We start from the raw sequence: 26,858 nt of genomic DNA, 5'->3' as shown, positions 1-26,858 counted from the left end.
TTCTATTTGTAAAAAAAGAATGTGTGTTACAATTGTTTAAACTGGGGCAATGCCTTTGCCCAATAAACTACCGGATGACTTCGGCAAAAGTGCTACCAGTGGTAAGGTTTCTGTGCCACTGCTTGCTGGCAGATTTCTAATAAGCAAAAGGATTGGAGCTGGAAATTTTGGTACAGCGTTTTTGGTGAAGGATGAACAAGAAGTTGAAGAAAAGGAAAAACTGTAAATATATATTTTTTTCATTCGTCAGAAAAATAGTAGATATGTTTTTGTATTTATTTTTGACTAAAATTTAATATAAATTTTTTTGACTTAAATTTAACATTTATTGCGTTTGCTGTAACCAGACTTGTGTTTTTGTGTAAATGTTATTTTTATTTTGCTCAAATCAACCCAAGTTTAAGCTTGCAGTGCAAAAATAAACTAGTTATGTAGCATGGTGCAATAAAAACTGTTTTTGTGGTTTAATGTCCTTTTTAATTTTCAGCAAAGTTCTCAAACAAATAACGGTTGGTCCTGTTGACCCTGGTGAGACTGTGGATGCTATGCAGGAAGCAAGGTTACTTTCAAAATTAACCCACAGTAATATTGTACAGTTTCACCAGAGCTTTCTGGATGGACACAACTTCTGTATCATCATAGAATACTGTGAGGTATGGGGCTGCTTGAAATATGTTGAACAAAGTATCAACTTCAATGGCTACTTAATTTCCATATCAAGTATCAAAAAAAGTCTTTGTTTTTTAATGTTGACACCGATCTTCTGACCAAACAGACTTATTTACATTTGCAACATGCCTAGCAGCTTTACCACAGAACTATTCTTTGTTTTCATTTGGCATGTTTTTGTGACATTCCTGAATTATTGGAGTGCAACGCTTTTCAACAAAGAAGTGGTTATGTCAATATAAACTCCTTATACCCGCTTCAGTCTTGTTTAAACAGTCCGTGATTGGGCCAGGAACCAAACAAAACATCTATGCTTGCTGACTGATATGTTCTTGACATGTCTCGTTCTTCTTTCAGGGAGGTGACCTTGAATGTATACTTAAGGACCAGAAGAAGAAAAACCAACTGATTCCTGAGGCCCAAGTGGTCAAATGGATAAAACAACTGTTGAAAGCGTTGGAGTACATGCATAAAAAGTGGGTTAACTTTATACATGTAAAACAACAGCAAACCTTCGAAGATATTTGCATATATATCGGTTAAATTTTGGTGCTGTTATCAATTAAATTCGCAGCTATTTTTTCTTCCAGATTGTCTTTTTTAAAACAGGCAACTCGTGCAAGTAAACAAATTTGTCTAAACTTTTGACACAATATGCCATGTACATTACTTACTAAAATTATGAATAAACATGCCTGACCACACACTTTTACAAAGCCCCTGCATTGGGTATTTAAATAAACAGCACATATATTTTCCGCAGACGCATACTCCATAGAGATCTTAAAACTCGGAACATTTTCCTCAAAAACAACGAGATAAAAGTTGGTGATTTTGGGATTTCTCGCATTCTTTTGGGTGCCTCGGATAAAGCAAGTACGTTCGTGGGCACTCCATACTACATGAGTCCTGAAGTGCTTAAACATGAACAATATGATGAGAAATGTGACATCTGGTAAATTATTTGTTTAACTGCTTGCTTTTATGTTACATTTGTAAAAATTTTTAGTGGTTGCTCAAAAAAGTGTGTGCACAATTCGGATTATTGTGAATTTCTGCAATTGCCTAACCTGATAAAGTGGGCATTAGCTTGCGAGTGATCGTGCAATTAAATTTATTATTAAGCAATCATTCTGTCACAAAAGTGCACCGGAAACAACAGACATTATTGTTAAATGAGTTATAAAATTCATTTTTACTTTGATGTACATAAATTTAACAGTTTACCAACACATTTTATCATTTTTATCTGTTCTTTTGGTAAAAGGTCACTTGGCTGTGTTCTGTACGAAATGTGTTGCCTTGAACATGCCTTTGAAGGAACAACACTGATGTCGGTAATGATGAAAATAATTTCTGACCACACTCCCCAGTTGTCTCAATCATATTCGCGAGCGCTCAACAATCTATTAAGCAGGTACAAAAACATATTCAACAAAACTATAACACAAGAAATAGAAAAGTCCGAACATTTTAAAAACTGTTGTCTTTGTCATCAGTGCTGTAACATAACTGAGTTGCAACAGGGCTATTATGATCAGCAAATTAGCTCTGGCTACTCTAATTTGTATGGGTAACTCCATGTTTTTCGCACCCAAAAACTACAACAATGCATTGATTTCAAACTGTGTTTTTTTAGAATGCTCGACCGGTGTCCAGAAAAACGCCAAACAGCAGGAGCTATTCTTACGCATGCCTTGTTTGGACATTCGAATGGGTAACAAACTGTTTTAAGTTAAACTTCATACACTGACAACTCAACATTAAAAATTTTTAGAGCAATATCGAACATGACGGCTCGAGATCGTTTAAGAATACGAAAACAGAAAGAAGCTGATGAAAATCTGCAGCGATTAAAGTATGAACATCAGTTTTTTTGGTCATGTTTTTTATTCCTTTTACTTCTTCAAATATCTCAGTCAAATCTATCCTGTAAAGAAATTATCAATATCTTGCACCTCGTGAAAAATCACCTGATTTGCAGAGAAATTGCCAGGTTACAACTGAAGGAAAACCACAGAATTCGCAAAGAATCTCAAGAAAAAAATTTCCTCAAATCATCGTTCGACACAAATATGGTAAAATCCTTGCTCCTAATGTGATTACATATTTCAGCAGTATTGTTTGTTTGTGTTTATCAGCAAGTGACAACTGAACCGATAGTTGTTTTGGACAAGGAAAGTGTATTCACACCAGCACCGCTTGCAACAGTAGAAGATGTTGAAGATGAACTGCAGGGGACAGTCACATTTAAACCTTATGCTGGGACACTAAAAGGTTTACCTTAGTTAGGCCTTACACAAAGTTTAGTACTTTTGGGTTTCGCATAACCTTACAATGTAATCTCATTGCTTTTGGTAAACAACTAAAGAAATACTTAGTGTCACTAATCATTTTTTTGAAAGCTTGATTTGTCAGGTTTTGAAACAGAATTTTTAATTTGAGAAAAGGAATAAAACTTACATAAAAAAAAATAAAACTTTTAGGGAACTAATATATACCTAATTCATTACCATTGAAGTTATAAAAAATAATAATTACAGCTTCTGGAGTGCACACTCTTCACCAAGAAGATGGTGAAGCACATACTTTAAAGGAGTTTGATCCGAACTCCACTGACGAATTAATACAAAGCCTCATCCGTGATGGAATAATTCCAGAAGATGCAGGTCTTGCAGACACATTTTACTCCAATCATGGAAGGTTTGAGAGCATTTCGTCAGAGGAAGATGATGATCTTGATCTTCCGGATGAGCACTTGTCCTACACTCAAGGTGAATACAGAGATTTGATGGAGGTCATGGAAGGTGCACTTGACCTTGATGATTCAACAGTTACTCGAGCCACAAAATTACCACCTATTGCTTCTCAACACACTACCTCGACCTCAAAGCAAATCGTCCGGAAAACCCCATCTTATGAAAAAGTTGATGCAACTGGGGATAAAAAGGACATTCCCGCAGACCCCACTCCAGAAATGAACTTCACAATGTTTCATGCAAACATGGCGGTCAAAAAAATTGAGAAGCTAAAGGAGAAATGCAGAGAAGGTCTTGATGATCAGTTGTTCGATAAAGCATACAAAATGATGAAGAAGATGCAATTTGATGATGTTTCAGCAATTGACGGGAACATGGAAATTATCGAAAAAGTGAAAGGCATTGTGCCTGAAACCAAGTGCATGAACTTTGAAGAACTGATATACCTGGAACAGCAAAGAGATTCCAAGTTTACCTATTAATCCTTATTTTTTAGCTTTGTGCATATTTCAGAAATGTGCCTTAAAATTTTTTGTGGGGTCAGTAAATTTTTTTTGTTTAAAATATTTTGTCGATGGTGTTTTAAGATGACTCATAGTTTTACTGTGAAATCATTGGCAATGATAATAAGGGTGCTTATTTTATGTATGGTTACATATTTTTTTACCATTGTGAGTTTTCTCCGAATTTCAGTATAGACCAAAATATGATTTAGTCTGATTTTTTCTTCAGATAATTGTGTTTAAACCAGCCACTGTTTTAGTTTATTTTTATTTGTAAATAGATGAAATTATGCAAATGTTGCTTGATGCCTACAGGGTATGTATTACAATATGACCAAGTGGTACTATCACATTTATTTTGTGGGACGAATTTTGATTGAATAAACGATCTTACTGTTTTCACTCCGTTGTTTACATAAAAAAGGCCATCAACTGGTGTTCATATGGTAGGCAGAACAAACTTCTTTCAGTGTTGCTATTCAATTACTTGCAGAAATATAATGGTTATAACAGAAAATAATTTTTTATATTTAATGTATATACTTGAACAGCAATATTTATCTCTTCGTGGTATATAACCGGAATCATTTTGCAATAAAGTCTGATTTTATTTCTATGGCACAACGCGGCAAGCAAAGGGAAATGTCGAATTCGACCTTTCGGTTCGGCTTGTTCCGGAAAAGTGCGTGGTTAACGTTCTCCAAGAGAAAAGTATGTAATGTGTATCGTTATGTTTTAGAAAAACAACCGTAGGTAATTACAAACACCTGGTTTGATTAAAATGACGGACATACTGGACAATGACAACAGTTTGGACGGCATAACAGCAAATGATTTCGACGGAGATTTGACAGGCGATGATTCTGCACTTCTTGACCAAAGCAATGTTGCTGCAGATGAAACAGATCCGGTTTGTTTGTTACTTACTAAAAGTTGATTTTAGATTCGTTGATAATTTGGACACCGAAGTTTTCATGTAATTTTAAAATGTGTGTTCTGTTTGATTTAAGAATTCCCAATTTTGTTTGTTGATTGCGTAAGCAGGATAATAAACTGGTTTAGATCAGTTTGAAACAAGGTCCCCTGGCAGGCCGTCGATCGTACATTATGATATTTATTTCTATGTTAAGGCAACACCAATCTTTTTTGTTGATTTCAATATATTTTGTGTGAATAGGAGTTGGAGGCTATCAAGGCAAAGGTAAAAGAAATGGAGGCAGAAGCGGAAAAACTGAAAGAAATGCAAAATGACGTCGAGAAACAAATAACCATGAGTCCGCCAGGAAGTACGTTGTTATTTATTGACTTTTTTCAACAAAAACAATGTCTTGTCATTTTTCTATTCAATTAAAACAAATTGTTGTTGTTGTTGTCAAAGGTGCTGCAATGACTTTTCCAACTTTGGAAGAAAGAGTCGAAGCAGATGCAAGATCGATTTATGTTGGAAATGTAAGTTGTCACTAAAATACTGCAGTTCTCACCACATTAATGATGCCAGATTTTATAATTGAATTTCTCTCTGAATAGATTTTAATTTTTTTTGCTACAAGACTTTTGTTCTCTTAAACCTCTGTGATACAATCATACATTCTATTGCTAGGTAATGGAGGGTATAACTTAATTACTTTTCTGGTATTTTTTCAGGTTGATTATGGAGCAACTGCCGAGGAATTAGAGCAACATTTTCATGGAGCTGGTTCAGTAAATCGTGTGACTATTCTCTGTGACAAATACACTGGTCATCCTAAAGGGTAAAAATCAACAAGTTTGACTTTGTTATGATGACTGGCCGTAACTTAATAAAATAAATCCTATAGGAAAATTAGCCATTACATTGCCCACTGCTCACAATTCAAAACCGGATTACAAAGGCTTGTCTTGTTGTTCGTCATCTTCATTTTACAACAGATGAAATCTAAGTGTTTGTATTTAATCTAAAAATTTAAATGTTCTCCTTCTATAGCTGCATGGATAAAGTTGTGTGGTTTATCACTAAATACTGTTTTATTTGCTTTTGCAGTTTTGCTTACATTGAGTTTGCTGACAAAGATGCTATTGACACTGCCTCAGCCCTGGATGGCACTCTATTTAGGGGAAGACAGCTACAGGTTATATATTACCAGTCCCTTTTTGTACTTTATTTTTGAGGAATTTGACACTTTTTACAGGTGCACCCAAAACGTACCAATAAACATGGAGTAAGTAGTACTGACAGAGGCCGAGCACGCTTTCGTGGAAGACACAGAGGGCGCCACCACGCTCCTTATTATTCAAGGCCACGACGTGGTTTCAGGTACTTTACTGAGTTACCAAGAAAACAGAAATGTTTTTAATTTCATGTAGGACTTTTTGACATTTTTGGCAGTGGCATTTAGTTAGATATTAGACCAGTAGTTACCAACTTGCAAAGATTTCTTGACAAGATGATGCAAATATTAACCTTTTATTGCAAGCAGATATACTTTTTCTATTTGCTACTGTTACACCTATATACATGCAAGTAAGAATTGAAAGCCCCAATAATACAAAAACAACTGCTCCATTTCGGAACCACTGTGTTACCGTATTTACTCGATTGTAAGCCACGGCTTATAAAGTTTTTTAACCTACAGTTTGTGCGGCTTACATTATTTAATGTCGATATTTTGTCGAGTAAATACGGTAGTTCAAAAGATTTATTATTTCGATGGTGCCATATTTTGTCTACATGTTGGAGTTTGCCCGTTTTTGATAAAGCCAAGTAGGCTGTGACTGACTACTAAAATTAGTATAACATTGCTAACATTTTTGTTGTACGTCCAGGGGCAGGGGAAGATCGTGGTATTCACCATACTGAAGTAAAGATTCCATACCTGCCTCAAGGCTGACTACCAGTGGCGCCGAGAACCAGACTGCTACTACGATTTTAAACCTTCATTCTTACTGTAAATGCTCATTGGCCTGTGTAACTGCTTCGAAGCGTTCGACGCTTAGTTGTCATTCGACATAGCGTCAATGTCGGCCAAACAAAACAGTTTGTAAATATGAACGACAAGTTCTGGGATTTTAGCTTCGCACGATGTGAATAAATTGTTTTTACCTGGCGAACTTTTTATTCTTTATACCCTCACGTTTATATGACGTTTTTACTTTTTTTGTACAGGTTTTTGAAATCCGTCGCCCGACACCACAACCACAATGCTCCAGTCGCACAAACAAACAACAGTTAAAGGAAAACCATGAAAAATATTTAAAAAAAAACAAAAAAATATTTGAAAAAAAACAAAAAAATATTTGAAAAAAAACAAAAAAATAAACACAAAACTAAAAAAAAACAAGTGCCAAAAATGAAAACGAGACAATAAAAAATACAAACGTTTCTTTTTGTGTGTTTCTATACAGAAGACTTACACAGTTATAGTTAGCCAAGTAAAAATATATGCAGTAGTTGGATGGTAAAAGACCAGGTACAGGTATTTATATGCATACGTTTACAAGTTATTGCACCTTGAGCATGCGCTTCGTTTACCTCGCCAGGTATTATTTAATATATAGTATTTTCTGCTGGAAGAGCTTTTGAATTGACCAAATATATTGCCAGACAACGTCAGCAACGAGTCGCCACAAGACTGCACAGTTTTTCGCATTTTCTGTGTATGATTATGATTAAACGACGAACCTGATTGGTTGCAACCATAACGATGTGGTAAAAACATACCCAGATTTCTTGTTGACATCTTGCCAAACATCAGATCATTTGTATTTCGCGTAAAAAAACACCACGCGAGTGAGTAACAAATGACAAACAAAATGTCGTTGATAATGACATAAAGGTTGTGAAAACAAGCGCCGGAAGGGCAGAATTTGAATATTAGCTCAAGTATATAAGCCACGTTAAAGAGACGAAAATGTCATCGATAAAAATAGTTGCGCATAAAGGTCTGAGGGACAGAACGACGCGCGAGACAAAATGTCACGCACTGGGTTAACGTGGCGTTCAACGAAGTTGCGACCAATGCCCAAATTTAAGGCAAAAGTGCTGTAGCAAAATAGCAAAATTAACCAAAAGCAAATGTAATTTAAATGATAACGAATAGATTTTGCATGATGAATTATTCAAGATTTTTTGCACGGACTAAACAACATTTTCTGTAAAATGTGCCCAAAAACTTAAATTCAACTAAGCTACATGTTTCAAATGATAAAAAAATGACATCATTGATTTGCAAGACAAGATAACATGTTGTTTTCGTCTTTAAATTTTTTCTTTTCTTGTTTTTACTTGAACTTGAGAACAATCAGTAGATTAAACTATTCCAGCTTCGTGTGCGTCTAAACCGTTTTCATTGCTCTAATCAAGCTGTTTTGCACATGCATTCCAAGTTTAGTCCAAGCTTGCATCAACTCACAACTGGTGTCACACCGCATAACCCTCGATATGACGTCAACTATGACATCACCAACAATCTGTGCATGAAAATAAACCATTGTGTTTTCGTATAATCGGTGAGATTCCTTAAATAAGTGAATAAATTTACTAAATTTAGGTCTCTCATAACTATGTGGGACACACCAGTCGTTGAATTCTTGCCGAAACGACGTCTAGTACCTATCCGGTTATTCTACCAGCAATGGGTCTTTCGTATGCTTGATAGTGATATGCGATTTATTGTCAATTACATTAAACTTACGTAAATCATGTAATGGTCACGTGTTTGGCAGTTTATGCAATACAGGCCAACTTAAATATCACACGTAAAAAGGCACCTCAAAATGCATTGGATCAACTTCATGCTTCAAATGAATCGACGCCAACTGTTCAATCAAGGTTTGGAAAGTTTCGGGTGATTCCACGTTCGTGATAAGCTGATTGAAGTAATCTCCATATCTTAATGACGTTTAAACTTTAAGTTAAATTAGGAGCCCTTCGACCTTGTACGACCTTGAAGCCCTACTTGGCGCTTAGGACACGAACTGGTCGTGATTTCTTGAATTCCTGCAGCGTGTTTTCGATGTCACCGGGCACTACTTTGTACATCTCGCGTGCCTCTGGTTTAAGTTTGAAAATTCTGTGAAAAACACATCTTCAACGTTATCCCCCTCAAGATTTGCATGCTGTTTCACTGTAAAAGTACGACGTTTAATTGGTGGCTCATATTCTGGAGGATGTATTTATGGTTTTATGTTGCATTTTTGTTGGCTAAAAAAGCTTGGAATCCCATGCCGCAGGAATCTTTTCGTTCACAAACTGTAAGCGTGCGACGCAATTTGGAAAGATTAGCCGTTTTGCGACACACTTGTTTATGTGATTACGATGTTGAGTGGCAGGGCTGATTCAACTTATCTTTTTTGTATTTTTTTACCAAAATGCTCCATTTCTTATCATATTTTTATTAAAAAGGAATCACAAGGCGCCTAGACGCAAAGTTTACAAACCACAATGTCAAGTATGGTTTAACACCATCTTAATATGACAAACACTTGTCCTGATGAAGGTCAGTTGAATAACGACCGAAATGTCGCCCAAACTAGTTTACTTTTTGCCAGAAGAGCGTTAAATTACTAAATATGACAAACACAACCACTAACCTCCGAAGCGTGAAAATACCAATTTCGAGATCTCCAATCTTTGAAATTTCCGCCCAGGAATCTTTGAGCAACTGCAGTTCAGACTTGCTGAACTCCATGGTGAGATGTCGAAAAGGAAAGCTTTCTCCAAAAATCGACTAAAACGTCGTGAATACTGACAGCGGCTTACAAATTGTTGTCTGAAGTGTTGGTGGATAAATATATCTTTCAGTGGTCACACGCCTGGAGGCATACGTGAACGGCTTCGTAAACCGTTATATCGAAGCTCTAAATAGTTGATATAAGTAAACAAATTTACACCCAATACCTTGACAAAGCTTCCTGACAATAGAAGATAATTTGGCTACAGACTTGCAGAGCAATAATATATATGTCGGTCAATAAAGTACGTTTTTATTGTGCCAGAAGAACAGACTAGTAAATTATAATAATATATACGTTGCCCGACGTCTTTCTCGGGTATGTTAACGACCTGTTTTCTTTCATTTTCCGATGAGCTCACACTTCAACTATTTTTTCAAAAGCTAAACCACGTACACACACGAATTAAGTTTACCCAAACCATAGAAAGTAACTACTCTATTTCACTTCTTGATGTTCGCATTTGCAAGAAAGGGAACCTTTTTCCAAACAACACCTTCAAAAAACCAACACACACTGGGCTCTGTCTAAACTGGCGAAGCTTCACCCCTCTCCACTACAAGTGCAACATTGTTAATGCCTTGTTACACCGTGCATATAACATATGCAGCTCATTCCAACTCGTGCTTAAGTAATTTCAGGCAATAAAGACTACTCTGCGATGTAATAGCTACATGACGGCTTTTTGGATCGTTGTGTTTTTACATTCCTGCAAAAGCGTTTCACCCAACCCAGGTTAAAAAGACGACAAATCAACCCCAGCAACAATTGCTTATGCGATCTTGGCCTTGCTTTAAAACATTTATCAAAGGAAATTCGCAGGTGTGTCGCCCACCTCACACAAGGCAACACACACCTTTACGTCTCTTCTTTGACAGGAACAAGCTTGGCTCTTATTTCCTCTAAAGGTCCGGAAACCAAAGCTAACAAGATCTAACGTTGTGTACCGTGTCACGTGTTCTTGTGGTTCAACATACATTGGTCAGACAAGACGAAACCTTGTCCCGAGGCCCAAGGAGCACATGGCGAGCCCTTCTTTGGATGTTTGTCAACATCTTGTGGCCAATCCAACACACAAGGTCAACTTTAAGAACCCAACAATACTTGGACAGGTTGAAGGAAAACGTCGCCTCTCTTTTTTGGAAACAATTTACATCCAAACAATTTATTTTTTACCCTTCGTTTTTATCACCACCACAGGCAACTCTGTTCGGCATCTAATCTCAACAATTGCGCTTATTCAACTCCCCGCCTTCTTTACTTATTGCAACATCACCATTTTGCGGTTCGCCTTTATTTTTCACTGAAAATGATTGTCGAAAACAATCGAACTGTCCGTAGCATGAAGTTCTCAACCATTGCATTAGCTCTCTTGTTCGTATTAAAGATATACGTTATACATTTACATCTATCACTAACCATATTAGCTCATGTCCTCAAAAGTAACATTGTTTCTGTGGTATATCACGCAGCCAGATTTCTATTTCCGGAAAGTTATATTTAGTTGATAAGCGCCTGCATCATAACTTGCCCACATCCAACAATTACAAATGAAATCAAACCTACTTCTTCATATCGACCAACGCAAAATGCCGTTGCACGCAACGGAACCCAGATTACTTCAAGAACGTTATTTTTATTCAATCAAAATGGTGCGACATATCATGCTTAAAATACGCGATAAGAGCAGTTATCGGTCAAATGATCATACGCACGTAGTCGTGCAAAAGTTGACGGGAAGCGAAAAACGTGCGAGGTTCTTAAACGTGGCACGCAAACGTCTGTGATTTTTTCTCCAAACTACGACGGCAGAAATACGATTTTGTTTAAACATGATTTGAAAAGATAAACAAGGCACCCATGAGTTTGCGCCTTGAGCTTAATCTCTTTTAACCGTAAAAAAAGACACCGAAATAACACAAACATTTCCGTTTAAATGCATTATAAAGTTGGTTAATAGGCGATAAAAATCGAATAAAAAAATAAAGTGACAAAAAGTTGGCTTCAACAGCCAGAAAATGCTGACGTACAACAAACCACGATGTTAAAAATCACAGATCATTTACATCTTGACATTCTTACATGGCTCCCACTATTCCCGCCTTGATGGCGCCATAGGCCTTTTTCCACGCTTGCATGGTGTCAGACTCCATTTCCAACTTCTGTACTGTGCTTATCACATACAACACTACTCCCCCCATGTCCTGCAACAAAACGCATTGTGTGAATGCTTAAATTAACCTAGGGGTACTGAACCCAGGGGTGTTTAATCCGGGGGTGTTTAACCGGAGGGGTGTTTAACCCGGGGTTGTTTAACCCGGTGGTGTTTAACGAAGGGGTGTTTAATCCGGGGGTGTTTAACCCGGTGGTGTTTAACCCAAAGGTAAACACCACCGGGTTAAACACCCCCGGGTTAAACACCCCCGGGTTAAACACCCCCGGGTTAAACACCACCGGGTTAAACACCACCGGGTTAAACACCCCCGGGTTAAACCGGGTGTTTAACCCAGGGGGTGTTTAATCCGGGGGTGCATAACCAGAGATTGCGTTACCCAAGGGTGCTTGAAATAGGGGTAGTTAACCCGCAAAAAATATTCTTTGTTAATTCCATTCGCTTACAAGGTCTATAATATAAGGAAGTCCACGGACATTATTGAATATTTACTTTTACAAAATCAACGGGCAGTAAAAGTTGTTAAAAGTTCTCTGATTACAACAACGTCATGCGTTCTTCCCCTTCTTTCTCTTTTTTTCCTTCTTTCGTTTTCTCTTTCCTACGCTCGCGCTTTAGTTTTGATCGATCAAGAATTTCTTGTTCTTTGCCGCGGAACCAGCAAGCGTTTCATTTTCTTTTGTAAACCCTGATATGACAATGTGCAATGCCGAAAGAAAACAATGTCATTTACCCTATGCACTCGAAATCATGCTTTCAATGAAATCTTTTGCTCAGTGCAGTGCTCCAGAAACGTGTCCCGGTGTAAATGCAACCCAAAAATTTTAACAACCGTCATTTGAAAACTACTGCTTTGTTCAACTACTTCTATTATGACGTCATAATCCTTACATGGTAGGTGATGTGTAACGCCGAGTTTTGAAAGTTTAGGAGTGCCACGTCAGTGAAAAAAGGTTGCTAAGCATTGGCTTTAAAGCAAACGCTTTTCCGCTGCGAAATGCACTTTTTAAGTTCGCAACGATAGTAGTTGTAGAGACAAATGAAATGAAATTTTTGGGTCTGCACATTTTTAACTTAGTTTCTGTTTACCTCAAAATACTTTGGGTCGACCTTAGCCTCGTTGTGCGACGCGCCAAGCCTGGTAAGTATTTTGTTGAATTCTTCGGGCGATTCCAAGTTTTTGATCAAATTCGCAAGGGATGTTCCGATTCTGAAGGAAAAAGTTTTTTTATTACTCAATTACACTTCACTTTAGTGAGGTTTAAGAGTCAATGAGCTCAATTGATCCTAAAAATCTTTTAAAAATAAGGTTAATCTTGGAAATAAAAAAAGGTATGGCTGCAGTGTATAAGTGTAGAGCTGCAAACAGTGCTTTTTGTACCCACTATAATATGATGTCGATTCAATGAACTTGGATATTATGCTATATTACCTCAGTGCATGCTTTTTCACCGCCGGTTCCTTGCGTAAGTTTTCAAGTGTGATTTCTGTGTCGGCCGATAATACGTCATAAAATAGGGGCTTCACCTCCGGAACGGTTTGAAGTAATCTGATGAAATTTCATTAAATATTTTTGGTGTCACGGAATGTTATACAATGCGTTCTTAAACGTAATCGGGAGAAACTTTTAGCTTTAGCGGATTACTGATCGTTATGCTTAAATACTGTACTTTGTATTGTTGTTTTTTTAAAACGTACCTAAATTGTTTTTCCAGAAATAAAAAATTAGTTATACAAGGGCGTAGTAGCCAACTATAATATAAAGACCTCCAAGGTTTAGGTAATTTCAAAAATCTCATTTATCAAACATCGACGGAAACAGTCCACTTTACAAAATTGTCATTCACCTGTAATTACTTTTAACTGCCCCCCCCCAAGCTGTGTGTTTGAAGGTTTAATAGTGCAGGTAATTTTGTGTTCTCTTAAAACAAACTTTGATTTCCAGAGTGAGAATTTTAGGTCAGATCGACAAGTTAAAGAGAAGGGTTCTTGTTGATTCAATAAATAGTCACGGATTTTCGGCGCAGGTGTCTGCAGGTTTATTTGTATAAGAAAAGATTGAGTTTGAAAAGGCGTGACGCGGAATTTTACACCTTGTGTGTACGACCCCTCGACCTTGCCACGACCTGCGTGGTTCCATGGATTGCACTAAAATAAGCTCCCGCGATTCTTATCTGAAATTTTCGTCTGTTGATAACAGTCACTAAATAACTCAAATCAAATAAGTATTTCACAATGCAAATGTATGCGTTTAATCTTGTTTACTAAATACCACCTGCATAAAATGTTCATTCCAACTTCTTGGAGGCCGAGCTTTGCGAGTTCGCTCCAAGACTTTCGAAGCAAATCCACATCATTTGCTGTCAGTGACATTGCGACGACAGAATCATTAACAGCTAAAATCGACCCTTAATTTTCCGATCTGTGACGTAGACAGATGGAATATATTCGTTTGGTGGCAATTAGCAAGCGTGATGGACCGGGTCCCTGCAGACCAACTGCGTGCATTTATATTAACAATTCCTGAAATGAACAAAAAATCAACCAAGTTGTCCAATAACAACATAGAACACATACATTATATTTAACGCACATTATGAAACACATAATGTAATCCGATAACACCCATATGCTTACCCAGCGATAACATTTGGTGCTCAGTGCACCATCCCACCAAAGTACTATTGCGGCAAAAGTGCAAGTGACAACGCTACAGTAAAACCCGAATGAGCTCACTTTCAACAAGTGCGTGGAAATGCAACTGATATTAGTGGCGAAGGCGCATTTCCATGTACTGAACAATTCTTTATAAACAGTAGTAGAGAACTTCCTTTATTACGTTTCCAGGAAAATGCCGTTCTATTATCGTTGTTGTTGAAACACAGCGGACATTTCCTATAGGGATCCTGTCATTTGTTAAAGTTGAATTTCACGTGCTTCAACAAAATACAACACTTAGGCCATACAATGGGAGTTTTTGGGCCCGTGCAATTCAAGTGTACCCAATTTTAGTTACTATGCAGCTAATTGAATCCAACTATTTTGCTCCACTTATTCAGACCCAAGCTGTCTGACGTATATAGTTTCTGACCCCGAGAATTTGGAACCATAGGTTTTAAGTTTTGTAACAAAACATACACCGAACGAACGCTTTTAAACAAAATGGGCTTCCAGAATAAAGAAACTCCATGGGCACTTCGCTGTCTATATGCTGGAATGACTTTAAATGTTAAACTACGTTTTTTTCCGCGGCCGATACGCTCAACGCGCTATTGTGTTTTCGCCTGCATTGACAAGCACATGGTGTTGTGTTATACAGATTGAAGTGGGTTGTGATGGCAGCAACCTGTCTGCACATATTCTGCTGCAAAACCGTATGGAGGAACAACACTGCTTTAAATAACCTGACGTTTCAATCTGAAACATTTTGTTTTAAACAATTTATTTGCTAACTCGGTGCAAAGGTGTCGCTAGTTTTAATATAATGCCTAATCGAGGGCTGGATTCTGTCAAACATAAGAAACTAGTCTGCTTTAAATACATATTACAACTAAAATAAAGATATATCTCAATTCTGTCCTTTTAATCTTGTTGCTGGTATAACATTACTGCAACATGGCGCTGTTAAGATTGCCTCGTCGCTTAGACAAATAAACCCCTTTCTTGAAGGTAAAGGATGGTCCTTTCTTATAGCACAAAGACAAATGCAGCATAAACGTGTAGACATTTCTATTATTAAGACAGAAGTATATGTGCTCATTTACAGCTACACTATGCCGATGGTAAACATTTTGAAATGCTAATTCCCGATTCTCGTCTGGAATTACTTTATCGCGCATCACCTTTATTCTTCAACTCTTCGGCGGGTATCACTTACAGACCAGGGGCGCACAACCTTTTATTAAAGCTGGCCGCATCACACAGATTTTTTTTCACAAACGGCCGCCATTGAGTCCAATTTCACAAGCCAAACATCCAAGCAAAACCTGTCACATTTTTACCAATGCACGGCCGACAATATAAATGTACTATAAAGCGTGTGTACGGCCGCCTGAATTAACATCCACGGCCCCATGAGGCCATCGCGTTAAGCCAGGGTCACCTTCCCGTCACAACAAATGTAGCTTTAGGTATGTATTGGAAAAAGGAAAATGTCAATGTTTTATCACGCGTAGGAAAAAGTGATGACCTTATGCTTACACTGTGCTGCACACGGCTGTGAATTATTTCCACCAAAACCTAGCGATTGGAAAGTCGAAAAAAATTACACTCTTTTTCAATTATTTAACGTTCCGTATCAGTCTTTATATGTCGACCAACTTATTCTTTTTTAACAAACTGTACATTTTTGTTGTTTGTTTGCCATCAAAGGAACGGACAGATCAGTGATTTAACACATTTCTATTTTTAGTTTTCAAATTCCTTCCTATCGACTTCAACTCTCATTCTCTCCACAATGCGTTCTTCTCACTAAATAAATAACTGCTTGTTAAACAAGCAACAGCACTTGGCACACATTCATACATTATATCAACATACCTACGTATCATGAGATTTTGTACATACTATGCTCCAGACATGTTCGTAACAACGCTTCTGGAATCCTGGCGCGCGAAGCAGCACCATTGCCCCCTTTATCGCCACCCTTTTACCATTGTAAATTCTCGACAAATAGCTAGTTTGGAAGTTTAAAACTTTTGCAAAACACTACACATAGACTATTTACCATAAAAATCACAATAAATTCCTCCAACTACTAAACTCAAAACGCGAACTTGTTGTGATCCTTTGCAGTTATTATGCCATTTTTGACGAGAATTTTTTATTCAGTTTGATACAAAATACTCTGTGTTGCTCCTCGGTTGGGATTTATGATCAATTTGCATATGCGTATATGCCAGTGTATTTATTACAACTTTAACTCTCACGAACCCCTAGCAATCAAACACGCACTCTCCTTTCAAAACATTGGACAAAGATTTGCTCGGTCAAATCCTATGCCAAGTCTTTGATCTGTGAACGTTGTATAATTAGATCAAGAATAAGTGCCAAAAAACGCTTCCTCAAAAATTTGTGCTTGGCGATGCATAAACCACAAAGCTGCAGTAACAATGCAACGCTCGTCTGACCAACCGCCTTCGGAGAATGGGGCTAACTTCATTATTCTGACTGATGGATGGAACCCGCTGAATGATTTCTGAGAGAAAGAGTGTCGATACGTCTTATTGTCATTCGCCGTTATTGCGTTTTAATTTACTGGCCACAAATATCTTGAAAATCTTCTAACAACATTACGCTGTATATTTTCTCTGCAGATATTGCTGCCAAATATAAATATAATTAAAATCTTTACATCGAGATGCGAAAGCCTGAACTGTGGCCTTTGGCATTTCCTTTTACGAGGGTAATGTGTAAAACGTGAAGTTATCTAATTACAGGTCCATGGTAATTTATTTCAATTGCTTTTCTAAAGTCGAAAACTCCGGTAATTGCATTACTGCACATTATGCTGTTCAGCAAACCATGTATAACTGCGGTAAATGGAGCATCGCTACAGTATTTCAATTGAAACCACAACACTGAACGAGACTCAATAATGTCTCTTCAGTGATGCATGAACCACTATAATATCGCCTTGACCTTGCACATGAAAAGTTGGCCTGGAAGCGCCATGCAAAAGGGCGATTCGCCACCGCATACAATATCCGTTGTCGACAAAATGATAAGGTCATCGAACAGTAAAATCTCATTTTGTTTTGATTCAAAATTATCTCAAGAGACTTTTGCTGCTTTTGATCGTTAAATTTGACGCGAAGTTGTAAGAAAGGCTTTCGCACATAAAAAGTGCGCTCGGTTCGATTGTCCTTTACCACATCAAAGCAACATGAGCGCTGTAAGTCTTCATGCAGCGAACCAATCAGTGCTGCTGAATCCAAGGCTCAGCTGGCCCTAAGGTAAATTGTGACCAGCTGCCAAAAAATACAGATTCATCGGTCTTTTTTAGAAGTCAAGTTTGTGAAGGAATTAATGGATACGAAGAAAAACTTTGTGGACCATTAGACTTCTTACTCTTTACGTCACAAAGTTATTTAGGTTGCCTGGATCTTTGGCTGGCCCTAAGGAATATGTGCTATGAGTTTGCCTAATAGACCCACCGGCACCGGGAAGATTTTATAAATTTTCAAGAAATTTAATATTCAAGATTTTCAGCACTGTATGGGTTCGCCTGCATTTTTTTTACTGTCAGTTTGACAAGCTTTTGTCTCTCAGAAAATATTTACTGTACCGCCTGCATTTGTCTGCTCTATTTTTAGCTACGTCTGATGCTTCCTGTTTGCTTGTCAAGCGGCAATGTCAACTTGCTACTCCAAGCAATTTACATCAAAACATGTCCCACAGGACGGAAAGAATCCACAATGTGCCAACGAACAACAAATCTAGAGCGCAGTAGGCTATAGGTTCTGTCATGGGTATTTGGATGTTTTCGGCCGCTTATATGCAAAGCTGTACGACAGGCATCGGCATATAGTTTTCGTATTTTCTGGGAGGGGGCGGTTGTATATAATATATTGTGACGTAATAATTTGTTATTGTAGGCTACCGCTTTCTCACAAATTCGTGCATTGCTACAGAATTCACGAACACTGTTCCTTCTCTGGGTTTTCTGTGTTTAAACTAGTGGTTCTAAGCTAACCATTTTCACCTGGCAGACCCCTTTGGGTGCGTGGGCACCTTTCGATTTATCGAAAACCAACTTACGGTGATATTTATGCGAGAGGTGTTACGTCACAATTTTGTTTGTCACGTAACAAGGTTACAACGTGCTGCTGTAATTTTTCATCTACACATCGTTCCGAAGTCAAATAACTAACACGCTTGCTCTGACGTTGCCGCGGACGCGCTATGGTCAGGACATTGTGTCAATTAGTTGCAGTTACACGGTTAAAGCTATATTATTGCCTACCATCTATTATTGTAGCAACAAAATCGCACATTCTCAAGTAAATACCCGCGAGCTATAACATGCCAGATCGAAATACACAGCTCATGTATAATGTGCGCCAGTACGAGTTCGAAGGAACGTCTTAGCTCATATGCTGTGACCATGATTTTGACTTTTAAAATCACGGTGATTTCTATGTTTTTCGCGGGATTTAACTTTTTGAGCATCATTTTCACATTTTTTGTAACAGAATTCAATTACCACCAAACTTCTGTTACTTTTCACTATTTCTTGGTTTTAAAGCAACGTGAACAAACGTTCCTGTGTATGGCTTAGCGTTATATAATTGTGTGAAATTTATATCAGCCGTACGTCAGCTAAACGCAATAATCCTAAGCATGAAATAATCCTGCGAGACGTTGTTTAATCCAGCCCTATATGGAGCAGCGTGATATCCTTATTCTGAGGTTAAAAGCCACTTAAAACCTTTAGACAAATGCGTTTTGGATTCCCACAGTTTTAGCAAACGAAAATGCAATTAACGCGTAAGTCTTAAACCACCCCGCTGCGTTAATTCGAACATCAAGCAGCCGTCTGAAACGAATTTCCCCCTAAACCTGCTTAAATCGCAGCGTTCTTATGCTAAAGCACACACATAAATCCACACATTATGCAGAGTCAAAAATTTCCTCTTTTTCAACACTTTCGACTTGAATACATGCATTGTTACGTCTAATTACTGTGACGTCATAGAGGACATTATAAACTTGCTTTTAAGCAGGTTCAGAATTTGAAATCCCAATAGCAAAACCGGTCAATATTTTTGGTGTCATACCACTTGAATCTGATAACAAATCTTCATTCAATAAAGTAGCGTTTTCGGCAGGCAACAATACACGAACACTAACGTTGTCAAACTTGTATATAAACAAATGAAGCAAGCGCAAAAGTTTTACGCAAAGGCCGGGCTATGCAAACGGTATCCACATTCACAAAGAAATACAGCAGTACTTCCCAACCTTATTCAGTTCGCGACCCACTTTTAATGCAAATTTGATTTTGCGACCCACAATAAGATATGACCAAACGAATGAAAAACAATTTAATGAGAAAAGGAGCAATGTATACACATGCAATTTACTATTAATGCGAAAATTTAGAAATGCTTCGCGACCCACCTGAAATGACCCACCAATGGGTCGCGACCCACTGGTTGGGAAGCACTGAAATACAGCATGTAATATTCATCAACAAACAAACTGCTTGTACTTAGTTTTACTGTTACTTATACTGCACTAGCAAAAAACCTCTGAGGCCATGAGTGCTTTCAAACGATTCTGCCGTCTTTGAACTGCCTAACGCAGGAACCACTTGGCACGCTTGGTGATTTTTCAGGGCACGACAACATAATTGCGAGCTCATTTTCGAATACTGTTTAATGTGATAACCTAAAAGCGAGATTTGTAAACTGGAACAGTCCTTTGGTCTATACGGCTCGACGCCGCGAAATAAATTGTCCAGTTGTTAAAAGAATTGCTCAGATTAATTTTGCTTCCAAAACCTTATTCACTTTAAAGGAAAGAATGTAATCACAATCATCATTAGTAGAATTTTTCAATAATCACAATCAACTATGCAAAAAATTTGAAGACGACAATTCCTACATACACATACACATCTACATATACAATAATATTCAAAGTCATATATTGCACACAGAAGGCAAACATTTCTGTAGTTGATGTTGATCTTCAGATTAATGTCATACGCAATCGGTACATCACAGCCATTTGCGATTGGCGATTTAACGTCTAATACACACGTGTTCATCGTATACAAGTTTACAAAATACACGTATAAATTTAATCTACGTTGCTACGTTTGATTGGTTGAGGCCAAATTTTCAAAAAAACGTTACAAAACATGTTTTTAAATTAGTTTGTTACGTCATAAAATGTAGTGTTCCACAGATTTAAGAAATCGAAAAAATATAGGTTTTTCCAAATTGCTACCGACGGAGCTTGAAAATGGAGCAAAAATATTGTCACAGCTGCAGTAACATTGCCATCACACAAATCTTGGTCCAATTTGTTGGCACTTATGATGCAAAATGTGCAACGTTTTCACGACAAAAACGTAATGTTTGTATGTATACTGCACAATAAATAAATGCAAAGTGCTGAAAACGACAGAGCGTGGGTAATTTAACATAAAATAACGCCGTCGAATTTTCAAACAGTATAAATATACAACGAGAATGAGACAACAATGCTGATAGATTACAATAATAGTGCAAATATTTATTGATACACACGCATTCAGGGGGGCTAGAATTTTACAAAAGGGAGTGTTGCAATTGGTTTAAATATATTTCACCATTTTTAACGTTTGGAACCATGATCCCGGCGTTATTTCCATCAAGGTTATTTGTGCAATTGCGCTCAACAGCTGGGAGACATGCTGTAAATAAATAGTCACTCAGCCAACATTAGGCAGCGTAAAACCCCATTTACCGAGGTCTAACTGTCTGTGTGTAAATATACATTATACGTTGAAGATATGTCGGATATGCATTCACACATGTGTATAAACCACTATATTACGTACGAAAGCAAAACACGATTAAATAATTCTAGCGTACTAACTGGTCAATATTACCATAGGATTACAAACATATTCGGACAAGCATAAACACAGTCGCATGTTGTATGGAAGAACTTTAGATATGGAAGAAAGTGCATGAAAACGCTTGATCAAAATTGCACCAGTTCAGAATGGACCAGCACCAAAAAGTTGCTTCAGTAATTTAATACGATGGGGTTGAACATAATAAACCCTCTCAATAAATATTGAAGAATGTACTGTATGCTGTTGGATGAGATGGAATGCTGTTTAAAATGACATACAGACTTTTTTCTGGGCTTTCACCAAAATTAAGGTTATGCTGGCAAAACTATAACTTAACTTTTATATAACAAAGCCAAACCCATTATTTGTTTCTGCCTGGCAAAGTCTAAACAGGCTACACAAAAAAATTTTGAACGAGGTTACGCCCCATTTTTTTTGCAGCAAAAGTTTCCCAAATAATTTCCCCCGGGGAAATTGATTTCTCACAGGGGCGTCCCCGAGCGACAATTAACACACGTCACAATAAGACGAGTATGTCGTCATACAGGACAACAAGGATTCTCGGCCATTAACATTACGTCAATGGCGTAGAGTTCAAGCAGGTCCATTATAAAATGTCGGTCTCCGATCGGATCGAGGCCCATGGCCCTCACGTGGTCTTCTGTGAGCGTTCGATCGTTCGACATCGAAACTTCCAGAAGGACTTGGAAAAGTTGATTGTTGAGGTGGGCGAAGTATCTAAAGGTTGTGCAAAACAACAGTTGTAGCTTTGTAACAGATGTATCTTTCGCTAAAACTTGACGGAGGCTTTGATAAGGAACGGGCAATCTAGAATAATACACTATTCTAGAATGATTAAATCGAGTCCATAATACTTAATCCTACACGGTTTCTCTTTGATGGGTTTATAGCCCTTTTTACGCGGAAGTGACAATACCATTATACGTCATGCTTTCGTACAAACAGGGTTGTCATTTGTAATTTTCATGGGGAAACAGTGATGTTATATTGAGGTTCCAAACGATTGTTTCTGCCCCATTCGTTATTCTAAATTGCCCATCCCTAACTTTGACTGAGTAATTCAGAGTTGTCAGTGCAAACTAATGATTAATGTGTTAACTGGGATGACCTCAAGCAAAGGTCTTTACAGTGGAGCAATCCTATGTAAGATTTCTGCGTTATTTTTTACCTTAATTGATATAGGGAACAACTTTATTTCTGGTACGTAGTTGCAACTCCAGATGCGGAGGTGTGGTTTTAATTCGGACGTTTGGGTTTATTTAATTTTAATTCCCACTTACGACTGGCAGAAGTGTTCTTCGCTTGGAATCCCGTCTTCATTAAGGCACTGCTGGTGACGTAAATCTTGCCTGTAAATAAAAACCAGGTTATTTTAGGCAAAAAGTTTACATAAAACTAGCCGCAAGCAAAAGGTTAATTTCCACTGTAAAAATTTGTTTTAAAAACGTAAACACGTACAAATTAAAAAAGAAAAAAATCGAACTCTACCAATTTAGTGCCAGCAGCTATTTCAATTCAGAAAAAATCGGGCAATCAAAATTTTTTTCAAAAATCCTCACTAACTAAACAACGTTACCCTTACATGTGGTTATTCAGGTTGCGGTATCGTTCCTTGTCGACTTTGTTTACTTTCAAAATCCACTCATTGTGATGTGTTGTAGCCGTCAGAATCTGATTGTTGACGTAAATGTCGTAAAGTTGTTGCTTCTCTTGAAAGATCCGTTCCGTTGTGCCTTCAAACACGTAATTGTAACGTCACAAACGTGCACTTACTACTGATATTTAAACGATTTAGGGGCATAACCGACGGTTTTGTAAGTCTTGAGGACATGTGAAATTCATTTGCAAACGTTTCAAACATGTGTACAAACATTGTCAATGCAAAATATAGGCAAGTTTGCAACGAATTTCACAGCAGCTATACGGGTTAAGTTGTTCGAACACAATTTATTCAACAAATTCACCTACATGCGATATAGGACATTTCTGTTTCCAGATGGTCGATGTCGGCAATATTGACGTAGAAGTATGGCTTGGGAGGCTTCGAGTCAAAGCCATCAAGAGTGATTTTACCGAGACAGCATGCGCAGTACACTGTAAAACAACACTTCAAAGTAACTGCAATAAATCAAATCGGTGAAGCGTTAAAGCCAGAAGCGTTGAACGTGAACGTAGCCACAGGGATTTCTCTTTTTATAGATTCGTGAGAAACGGAAAACCCACGTTTTTATATATTTCTAGTTTATTGTACACCATTTCGATGCATCATTTTTTGCACGCTCTCAGCACACAGTACACTAAATCAAGTCAAGTTTTCATAAAGATTACTTATTTGTGCATTTTTATGGTTATGGTTCATGCTGAGAAGAGTTGTTACTGGGTGAATTACCAGCAGTTTCACTGCAATATTAATTCACTGGAACTTAGTGATGAACATGTTGTACCTCGGTAGCAAACAACACCGATTGGTGGCTGCGAAAAAAACAAGATTCTCCTTTGCAGCAACACAAGCTTCCATAGGACGAAAATTTGTTCACCAAAGAACTGAATGAACTGGGAAAAACAGCCAGCCGGGTGCGTGATCTAAAAAACAAAATATTTATTCAATATCGTCTAACATTGATTCTGGACATAACTTGATTGGTCACATTTGGAAAAGTCAAGGACCGAAATTTTAAATATTAAAGATACTAATATTTCCCATGAATGAAAGCTTTTATAGTGGTTTCTTATCAACCTACAAGACTGTCCATACCATTCTAAATTGCAATAAATATACACACCTTACCACAAGGAACTATGCATTAAAAGAGTTTTTAATTTGTGCATTTATGTAGAATGATTTAGTTTCACTTATAGCTACGACAAAGAGCAAGAAATTCCTGCTGCAATACGAATGTCAAATGTTGTTGTTTTGTCATACCAACTAGCACATCAGCATGAAATGGCATGACATTTGAGCAGTAAGGAAATCAATTTCTGTATATGTACAAGAGCTAATGAACTATTATTCATAAAACCAAAAGACATATTGAATAGTAGTATGTCATCCATCCCATATTGAATATTTTATAACCAAGCCGCAATAAGCTGTCTGATAGGTCTGACTTTTGACTTGAAAGTGAAACAATGTGATAAATATTTGATGAGTGAAGTGCACGGTCGAATCACTGCACCCTTCTTTATATGGTAGTTGTCACAGATTAATAGCAAGTTTCAACACATGCGTTTAAAATTGTGAAATGTAACTGTTTACAGATATTTTGGCCAACATTGCAACCAACAAAATTGAAATATGTTTTTTGTTCTTTGATTGGCGAAATTTAGAGCGACAAGTTAACATGAAAATACATGTTTTAATGATTAAAAAATACTTATTTGTGTGACATCATACATGGGTTGGCGTTTTACTCACCAGCATTTCGGGAACATTGTCAACTTTAATTTTTCTTGTCGTCAACCCATCAGGCTGATTTGAAAGTGCTGGCAGAATGCCTTGATGATCTTTGTAAAATTCCTGCAGTTGATCATAGATACCGGGTGTTTGCAGTTGATGCCTTTCAAACATGTGCAACTTGTTTTACAATGTTTACTTTAATGCAGAGAGGTGTATTATATTTCATAAGGTTTAAATGGCCAGTCATACAATTTTAAATACACAAAAGGCAGCTCAAATTACAGCAATTATCATTGTTCCTGTAATTATTATCTTATAAATATAGAATACCTCATAATTGTACAACTATTATACAATAAAACTTGTAGATGAAAAACATTGTTCCCCAAAATACAGGACTTAATATTAAAGGAATTGCATCAGGTGTCTGTATTATTTATTTACCTAACAACACCTTCAACGGCTAAACAATAATTTTTTTGCTGTTTCATAACAACATGATTTCAGGTGTTAAAATTGCAAACATCCACACATGCTCGGAAATACCAAAAAGCATTAGATACCTCACTTGGTTTTCCAAGAATTGCAAATGTCGGTGTAAGGTGGTGTAGGATGAGGCCAGAACTCCAACAGATTTCATTCTTGCTCCACGTTCTATGGTGGAGTCAAGATGCATCTTTTCATAGCAACTCAAGCCAAAGAGGTTTTTCAAACGAAAATAACTGAAAAGTTTTTAAGTGATTGCGTTGTAAACAATATTGTTTGCGATTCGAGAGAAAAACAAAGTTCACAGGTTCGAACAACAGCTAATAGTTTCATGGCAAATTCAAGAAAACATAGTATGCTGTGTTTTATATGCAATAAATTGGGTGGTCGGCAACCAGGCAAAGAACAGTCGCCTGAAAATTTCTTTACGTAAGTTGCAAACATGCTGAAATTATCTGGTTAACATGCTGAAATTATCTCAGCCAAAATTAAAATGGCTTCAGTAAACAAACGAATGTGTTATATGCTTTATATTTGTTTGGTGAAGCCATTTTGTTTACTGAACACATTCGAATAAAGAAAGCACACAGAAAAATACATACAAACAAAACTAATCGTACAAATATTTTGGGACAGAAAACAAAATGGTGAGCTTACATAAAATCGCTTTCAATAGTGTGGGCTCCACTTGGCATGGCTTTGAACTCAACTGACCCCAAATCCACCTCAGCTGGTGTTTGCCATTCCACAATATTTCCTTAAAACATGGTTTAAAATGTTAGTTGCTTTATAGTCTTTCACAAACTTCAATAAGTTGTTATGTATTTTCAAGCAATTTAAAGACAAAAACAATCGCTAAGTCCGATACTTTCTGCGTCTTCGTGTATATTATGTTTATGACAAAAATTAAGCCTTTTCTTCAGGGTAAAATAAACAAACAAAAGAAAATTTCTCACCACATTTTGTATCAAAGGCAACAACAAAGACAACGACAACAGTATCAGGCTCTGATTCACTATCAGAGGGAATAATGTTTGAAAATGAAACTTCACTTGGAAGAGCTGTAGTTTTAATGTAGGTTGATTTGTCTCGAAAAGGAATTATACTTGATCTTGTTCCTTTTGCACTTCGCCAAAAACTTTCACCATTCTCTTCAGTGTCCAAGAGCAGGGGTTTATTTTCTTCATCCATTTTATTCCAATTTGGGTAACAGTTTTTGTTCAAGATCTAAAACTTGGTAAACGAACCGCATAAATTAATGTAACAAATAATAAATCAGAGTTGCAATGTTAAACCAACTACGTACGTAACTCAACATACATATTTTCCCTACCCTCATTTCTTACCCAGTACGTTGCCCAACAAAAACTAAGACAATGAAATTGACGTTCGTATGCAGGGTTGCATGTGACATCACAGGGAAAGCCCCGTAAATGGTGGCGCTGTTTTAATGATGTGTTAAAATTGTACTTACTCAATAAAAATAAGACAAAAAAACTCTTTTACTTCGCATCGATTTTGACATATTTGGGACAAGCTTTTTTTCAGTTGACCTATACAAATTATAATT

At 37.2% G+C, this 26,858-nt stretch overlaps 5 protein-coding genes across 6 annotated transcripts; 2 read left to right on the top strand and 3 right to left on the bottom strand.

Annotated features, from left to right (window-relative positions):
- Positions 1-3: 3 nt before the first annotated feature.
- On the top strand, positions 4-4,327 carry LOC145905455 (serine/threonine-protein kinase Nek11-like). The gene is made up of 10 exons (XM_082992660.1): positions 4-222; positions 488-653; positions 1,027-1,145; positions 1,433-1,624; positions 1,937-2,086; positions 2,309-2,386; positions 2,447-2,527; positions 2,654-2,747; positions 2,811-2,946; positions 3,213-4,327. Exons 1-10 carry the CDS (start codon positions 50-52, stop codon positions 3,908-3,910), a joined length of 1,887 nt encoding a protein of 628 aa, XP_082848786.1. The 5' UTR covers positions 4-49; the 3' UTR covers positions 3,911-4,327.
- A 347-nt stretch (positions 4,328-4,674) lies between these two features.
- Positions 4,675-7,281, top strand: LOC145905779 (polyadenylate-binding protein 2-like). Its single transcript, XM_082993065.1, has 7 exons — positions 4,675-4,841; positions 5,109-5,217; positions 5,310-5,380; positions 5,576-5,682; positions 5,952-6,039; positions 6,100-6,224; positions 6,734-7,281. The coding sequence occupies exons 1-7, from the start codon at positions 4,713-4,715 to the stop codon at positions 6,765-6,767; spliced, it is 663 nt and encodes a 220-aa protein (XP_082849191.1). The 5' UTR covers positions 4,675-4,712; the 3' UTR covers positions 6,768-7,281.
- Positions 7,282-7,764: 483 nt separating this feature from the next.
- LOC145906703 (cytoglobin-like) lies at positions 7,765-9,597 on the bottom strand. Its single transcript, XM_082994155.1, has 4 exons — positions 9,500-9,597; positions 8,866-8,979; positions 8,678-8,798; positions 7,765-8,377 (listed from the first exon to the last, which is right to left on the bottom strand). The coding sequence occupies exons 1-4, from the start codon at positions 9,595-9,597 to the stop codon at positions 8,243-8,245; spliced, it is 468 nt and encodes a 155-aa protein (XP_082850281.1). The 3' UTR covers positions 7,765-8,242.
- Positions 9,598-11,395: 1,798 nt separating this feature from the next.
- LOC145905633 (cytoglobin-like) lies at positions 11,396-24,856 on the bottom strand. Its single transcript, XM_082992887.1, has 5 exons — positions 24,845-24,856; positions 14,089-14,221; positions 13,246-13,362; positions 12,903-13,023; positions 11,396-11,844 (listed from the first exon to the last, which is right to left on the bottom strand). The coding sequence occupies exons 2-5, from the start codon at positions 14,184-14,186 to the stop codon at positions 11,719-11,721; spliced, it is 462 nt and encodes a 153-aa protein (XP_082849013.1). The 5' UTR covers positions 14,187-14,221; positions 24,845-24,856; the 3' UTR covers positions 11,396-11,718.
- LOC145905632 (DENN domain-containing protein 11-like) lies at positions 20,234-26,699 on the bottom strand. 2 transcript variants are annotated; one of them, XM_082992886.1, is made up of 10 exons: positions 26,635-26,699; positions 26,245-26,521; positions 25,946-26,045; positions 25,366-25,524; positions 24,821-24,962; positions 23,850-23,988; positions 23,374-23,499; positions 22,988-23,138; positions 22,686-22,754; positions 20,234-22,122 (listed from the first exon to the last, which is right to left on the bottom strand). In XM_082992886.1, exons 2-10 carry the CDS (start codon positions 26,477-26,479, stop codon positions 21,924-21,926), a joined length of 1,320 nt encoding a protein of 439 aa, XP_082849012.1. In that variant the 5' UTR covers positions 26,480-26,521; positions 26,635-26,699; the 3' UTR covers positions 20,234-21,923. The 2 variants fall into 2 exon arrangements, with proteins under 2 accessions (XP_082849012.1, XP_082849011.1); XM_082992885.1 differs by lacking the exon at positions 26,635-26,699 and having other exon boundaries at positions 26,245-26,616.
- Positions 26,700-26,858: the final 159 nt, after the last annotated feature.

Source organism: Ascidia mentula, chromosome 6, assembly GCF_947561715.1.
Source record: "Ascidia mentula chromosome 6, kaAscMent1.1, whole genome shotgun sequence".
Lineage (NCBI taxonomy): Eukaryota > Metazoa > Chordata > Ascidiacea > Phlebobranchia > Ascidiidae > Ascidia > Ascidia mentula.
This window is presented reverse-complemented; position numbering and strand designations above follow the sequence as displayed.

Excerpts from the sequence above, each read along its gene's own strand:
- LOC145905632 (XM_082992886.1), bottom strand. The coding sequence starts at position 26,479 with ATGGATGAAGAAAATAAACCCCTGCTCTTGGACACTGAAGAGAATGGT. Across the intron at positions 26,046-26,244 it reads TGCCTTTGATACAAAATGTG|GAAATATTGTGGAATGGCAA; the intron begins GTGAGAAATTTT and ends CCATGTTTTAAG. Across the intron at positions 22,755-22,987 it reads CGCAACCTGAATAACCACAT|GCAAGATTTACGTCACCAGC; the intron begins GTAAGGGTAACG and ends TTTTATTTACAG.
- LOC145906703 (XM_082994155.1), bottom strand. The coding sequence starts at position 9,597 with ATGGAGTTCAGCAAGTCTGAACTGCAGTTGCTCAAAGATTCCTGGGCG. Across the intron at positions 8,980-9,499 it reads GGTATTTTCACGCTTCGGAG|AATTTTCAAACTTAAACCAG; the intron begins GTTAGTGGTTGT and ends TGTTTTTCACAG. Across the intron at positions 8,378-8,677 it reads TTGATCCAATGCATTTTGAG|ATTGTTGGTGATGTCATAGT; the intron begins GTGCCTTTTTAC and ends TTTCATGCACAG.
- LOC145905633 (XM_082992887.1), bottom strand. The coding sequence starts at position 14,186 with ATGTCACTGACAGCAAATGATGTGGATTTGCTTCGAAAGTCTTGGAGC. Across the intron at positions 13,363-14,088 it reads GGAATGAACATTTTATGCAG|ATTACTTCAAACCGTTCCGG; the intron begins GTGGTATTTAGT and ends AAATTTCATCAG. Across the intron at positions 11,845-12,902 it reads TCGACCCAAAGTATTTTGAG|GACATGGGGGGAGTAGTGTT; the intron begins GTAAACAGAAAC and ends GTTTTGTTGCAG.
- LOC145905779 (XM_082993065.1), top strand. The coding sequence starts at position 4,713 with ATGACGGACATACTGGACAATGACAACAGTTTGGACGGCATAACAGCA. Across the intron at positions 4,842-5,108 it reads CTGCAGATGAAACAGATCCG|GAGTTGGAGGCTATCAAGGC; the intron begins GTTTGTTTGTTA and ends TTGTGTGAATAG. Across the intron at positions 5,218-5,309 it reads AACCATGAGTCCGCCAGGAA|GTGCTGCAATGACTTTTCCA; the intron begins GTACGTTGTTAT and ends TTGTTGTCAAAG.
- LOC145905455 (XM_082992660.1), top strand. The coding sequence starts at position 50 with ATGCCTTTGCCCAATAAACTACCGGATGACTTCGGCAAAAGTGCTACC. Across the intron at positions 223-487 it reads GTTGAAGAAAAGGAAAAACT|CAAAGTTCTCAAACAAATAA; the intron begins GTAAATATATAT and ends TTTAATTTTCAG. Across the intron at positions 2,528-2,653 it reads GAAAATCTGCAGCGATTAAA|AGAAATTGCCAGGTTACAAC; the intron begins GTATGAACATCA and ends CCTGATTTGCAG.